This window comes from Montipora capricornis, chromosome 12 (assembly GCF_036669925.1).
Source record: "Montipora capricornis isolate CH-2021 chromosome 12, ASM3666992v2, whole genome shotgun sequence".
In the NCBI taxonomy this organism is placed as follows: Eukaryota; Metazoa; Cnidaria; class Anthozoa; order Scleractinia; family Acroporidae; genus Montipora; species Montipora capricornis.
The window spans coordinates 7,505,392-7,510,391 of NC_090894.1; the positions used below are offsets into that span (position 1 = coordinate 7,505,392).

A 5,000-nucleotide genomic window follows, 5' to 3' on the forward strand; every position below is an offset into this window, starting at 1 on the left:
AATTGTTGATGTTGGATGGATGTATACTACATGTGGATGCAAAAACATCCGTCTAACATAAGCAAATAACATTGTTATATAGCTGAATTTTTCCCCAAACAGTGTGCTCTCATTGGTGAATTCGAGGTCACATGACATCTATCAATAAAACTGTTTCCCGCCACAAGTCTCTGAGCAGGCAAAAGTGCAAAATCTACAACGTCAGAGGGTAACAGCGTACTGGTACCTGCGAAAGTTGACCGACGACCGCCATTGCTGTTGCGCGTTTTTCTTTCTGTGCTATAACGTATCACTCAAGGGAAACAGTTAGTTTTGTTTCCCTCAAATTTCAATGTTTCCCTCGGCTGCGCCTCAGGGAAACATTGAGATTCTTGGGAAACAAAAGTAACTGTTTTCCTTGGGACCAGTCATTAAGTGTTTATTATTATCCAACTTACTATAATATCAACATGGAATCAAAGAACATTCTCTCATTTCATCGATTTTAATTGTTTTTTTTATTTTTAATGCCACTACATGTATTCCCTCTGATAATGTTGCTCCACCATGCAAGAGGTGTAAAAACCCATAGCAACACACAATCCCTTAACTGGCACTATAGAGAACTTGTCTACTGCTTGGAAATTTCCCTTAGAAACTATCCCACAGAGGTAAATAATTATTTACTTTTATCAGTAACACAGTACCACAGTTGCTTTACAAACTCTTGATTGCGTTAATCGTTGATTTCAGTTTACAGTGTCCCCAATAAGTGCTCCTGTGATAGAACAACTAGACACTTAAATAAAGATCCTTTCCTTTCCTTTCTTTCCGTTTTACGAACCCAGTAATGGAGCTGCAAGGAGCTGTGTGGAATCTTGAAACGTCTAGCAATCAATCCTTACCTGATAGAGGCAGTGTAAAAGTGCAGAGACAAGCCCAGTTGATTGCAACTCATATGAAGAAACTGTGGCATCATCTTGCAAGACCTGCAGCAAGCCTTTCAAGGCACTGAACATTTCATTCTTCCATGAGTCGTTACTCTCTGCACCCTTGTAAAGCAAACAGAAGTAATAGATAATAAAATTATCTGGTTAGCCACTTCCCAAGAAGTGATTTTCTGGGATGATGCAACAGATAAACCATGGTGATACATAATAATAATAATTAATACATGATTTTACAAAACCAGCCAAGTTAGACTGAGAGAATACGTGTACCTCGAAGGACTCTATAATATGATTTTCATGGTTTTCATGGAGTTTTGTATTGTAGCTCTAATTGTAATTATTATTATTAAACTAGTGTATGCAATAGTAATGCTGCAGTACATTTTGTTGATAGTCACTCAAGAATTCATGGCAGCTTACATACATTACATGTACCTCAAATCCTTTCTTTAATCCAGATTAAAGTATGTTGGGTTAGGGTAACTATTATTATTAATTAAATAATTATTAAATTATTATTTAATAATAATTGACCTTGCGGTCCACTATTTTTCCACTTAAGATTGTTTTTGTTTTGGGTTTTTTTTTCAGTTAAAAATTGCTTAAGATTGTTACCTTCAAAAGTTGTTAGACATTCTTGAAAAAGGAAAAAATTGTTTTTACAAAAAAGATATGTCATTTGCTACGCCATCAAAAGGCAACAAAGCCTTAGAATGCATGCATATAATCTAACCATACCTTGCTAAGATTCTCTTGAGATAAGCAGGCCGCATGGAGTTGTGTCACAATCTCCTGTAATCTAGCGACAACTTCACGAGGTGCAGCTTGAGCGGCCAGTAGATATTTTTCCTGGATCTCAGCGGCCAAGTTTCTAATCCTCAATTTCTGAGCCTCAACTTTTGAAACAAACCGCTTTCCTCTCCTTCCCATCCAGCCAGCTCCAAACTCTGGTCCTAGGGATGTCTCTGCACTAAAAGTATGTTTGGTACCCCTGTTTGATTCAAAGACAAATCCAGCAAGGTCTTCACGGAGAATGGTAGCTTGTTGTCCGTCGGCATTATGTATGGACACCTCTTTCTCCTTGTTGCATGTAAGAGACCAGTTCCCAACTGAGAGGCGGGTGGAGCCAGGGGACGACAGGAGTGGTTGGCTTGGTGTGCCAAGCTTGACTTGACCACGAGCCTTCTGTAGTTTATCAAGAAACTCTCCTCTGCTCTCTAGAAAGGAATGTTCAAACAAGCATAAGCCATTCTTCAAACAAAATCTTTGGGGCTTTGCGACAAAAATGTTTTAGACTCACGTCAACAACCAATTAAAAAATGCCTATGTCGTGCCTTCCAAGTTACTTGTGCACGTAGTTCTTGTTGATCCTTGTCAAGAAACATTGGGACACCATGCTTACTGGAACATCTTTGATGCTGTTTGTATTGGACCCCATTTTGTTTAACCCTAAAACTAACTACCCAACTAGCCTTGTTGTAATGGTGACCTCACCATGCAATCTGTCAACTAATAGAAACCAACCTCTTAATTATCGGTGGAAATGGAAAGGAAGGGCATTGTTGACTGGCTGGGGCCACAAGAGAGTAAAATAGCTAACCAAAGACTCACTGCATGGCAGGCAAAATTAAGCAAGAAGGAAAGGTCACAAGAAAATGAGGAAATTAAAGTGAAGGGTTCCAAGCAAAACATCCTAAAAATTGTAAAGTTTGTAGCTAAATTCAATCAGGGGCCTTAGAACGTTTCTGATGCCTCAAAAACACTCACCAGAGGAGTCAGATCCTCCTTCAGGACTGCCACTAGAATACATAGTGGCTAGCTTGCCATCCAGAATGAACCTAAACCAGCCATTGCTGCCATTAGAAAGCTCCAAAGCACATGATTCATTCCATAGATACAGACAGTCACGGCTACGAACAATGCACCAGTCATGCCAGTGGTAAGGTTTGCCTTGCTCCACCTCGCTAGCATCCTCCTGTGGTGCTTCTTCATCCTAACAATGCAATTTACAATAACTGACACATTCCTTACTTGTATGCGGGTTGATGAAAATTGGCCTTACAGGGGAGAGGGGGGAGGCTCATCAATGTCAAAAAAACCTAATGGACTTAAATTCACAGGAAGGCAGTTAATGTAGCTTACCTTAAGTCTTATTGTTCACTTGCTGAGTGGAGTATTTATAATATTATGATAAAGAAACTATGATGTTGTACCACTTTTCATGGAGATCATGTCTAACTATTGCATGTTTCAGAGATAATCAAGTCAAATAAAAATAATGCCAGCCTTTTAGAATCAGGGACAACCTCCCCAATCCCCACAAAGAAACCAACTTACCTTCTAGGGTAGTAAACCACCAACAGAACTCCAAATGGTGAGGGATGATGGACAGAGGGTTTATGCATTAATTTTGGAAAACAATAATTATTACTACACTGTACTAATCAAGTCATAGTCATTAGTTTATTTACCCCCGAGGAGCTTAAGAGTCGTAGCCCATTGAAATGCTCTTGTGAAACCGTGATGTACAATGTACCACAGAGGACAGACCACAACACCTGGAACTCCATGTGGGTTCTTTTTCACATCCCACAGGGTTTTGAAAAGTTGAAGGGTTGTCGGACAGGGCCTATGGCTTATCGTTCTTATTTCAGAAGACTAGAAAGTCTAACCATTTGCAGATGTCATTACAAAAACAGAACTTTCTCCTCAGTTATTTAAAGACCCTGAGTGTTGGCACTTATGTCCAGGTTTGCACCTAATTAGATGCACGCCCAATTTTGACATCCAACACAAAGTGTCCCCTTAAGTCTAAGCATTTGCTACCTATTTTCAACAATAAGGTAAGGATAAAGCTTAGCGTTATCTTTAGCTTTGGGTAAATGCAGCAGTTAATCTTTACTTAAAGAGCAGCATTTGGGGGACACTTTGTGACATAAATTGTCTGTATTCTGAGACACAAGTGATGTTGAAGTTGGCGAGAAGAGCAAAGGGACACTTCATGACGCTTATTGAAATCCGCGTGCATCTAATTAGGTGCAAACCTGGACATATCTCAGTGTTGGTTCCGGCCAGAGTTAAACTTACAACCTCTTGCATGGCATCCCGGTCCTCAACCAACCGCCACCGCGCAGAGCCACCGGTGCGCGGTGGCTCAAACTAATGGTAACAATAATCAAAGAGTCTGGCTGCAACAATCAAATATTTTTTGGGGATGACTAAGCATATTACCGTAATTTCCGGCCGATTACCCGCGGGTAATGCGTTAATTTTCCAGTAAACCGTGGTTGCTGCGGGTAATAGGAAGGTGCGGGTAATGCAATAATTTTTAAATCTCAGGTAAGAATTTGACAGATTGAAACAAGTTAAAATGAGGATAATTAAACCAACACTTTCTTCAAATCTGTGTGTTGCCTCGTTTGTTGATTCAATCTTTAAAATGATGCTTTATTTGCCGTAGTCTCTGTAAAACCGCTCGATGAAAGCCGAAGCAAATTGAATGAAAAACAATAATCTTTCCCTTCGACCATGTCACAACTTGTCACCGAATTAAAAGTAAATGAGAACGAATTTCTCACTTTAACACATGCTTTTCAATTTTAAGAAAGAGTTTATCGTGAGACACAATTGAATGCTGAAAAAGTAACAAGATGCGAATGTGTTTATTTTGTGATGCCACAAATTTTTCCGTTCAAAACAAATCTTTTACGATCTTGTTTAAATAATTTCAAACCTTTACTAATTAATTAAACTGATGCTTCCTTAAAACTTGTGTGTTGCCAAGCTTGTTTGTTACCGTAGTTCAATCTGAAAACGCTTCCTATTCAAGATTTGTGTGATGTTTTATTCTAGTGTTCTAAAAGCCCTCAATGAAAGCCGATGCAAATTGAATGAAAAACAAATCAATAGTGTTTAAGTGATTACTGTATTTCACTGCTTTTTTCTTCGCTTAATTTAAAAGCATTTCTCACCTGCACTCCTTTCAATTTTGTATATGAAAGATTGAAAGCATTTTTTGTGAAAGCACGCTCAAAGCTACAAAACAAGATGCCGACATATTTCACGGCACCG

At 39.0% G+C, this 5,000-nt stretch overlaps 1 protein-coding gene across 1 annotated transcript in view; it reads right to left on the reverse strand.

Moving 5' to 3' along the window:
* The window catches only part of LOC138027631 (E3 ubiquitin-protein ligase HECTD1-like), a 49,840-nt gene that overhangs the window by 28,341 nt on the left and 16,499 nt on the right, over positions 1-5,000 (reverse strand). Inside the window, 3 exon segments of the mRNA XM_068875185.1 lie at positions 885-1,031; positions 1,668-2,146; positions 2,697-2,922. Coding sequence (XP_068731286.1) covers positions 885-1,031; positions 1,668-2,146; positions 2,697-2,922 — 852 coding nt within the window.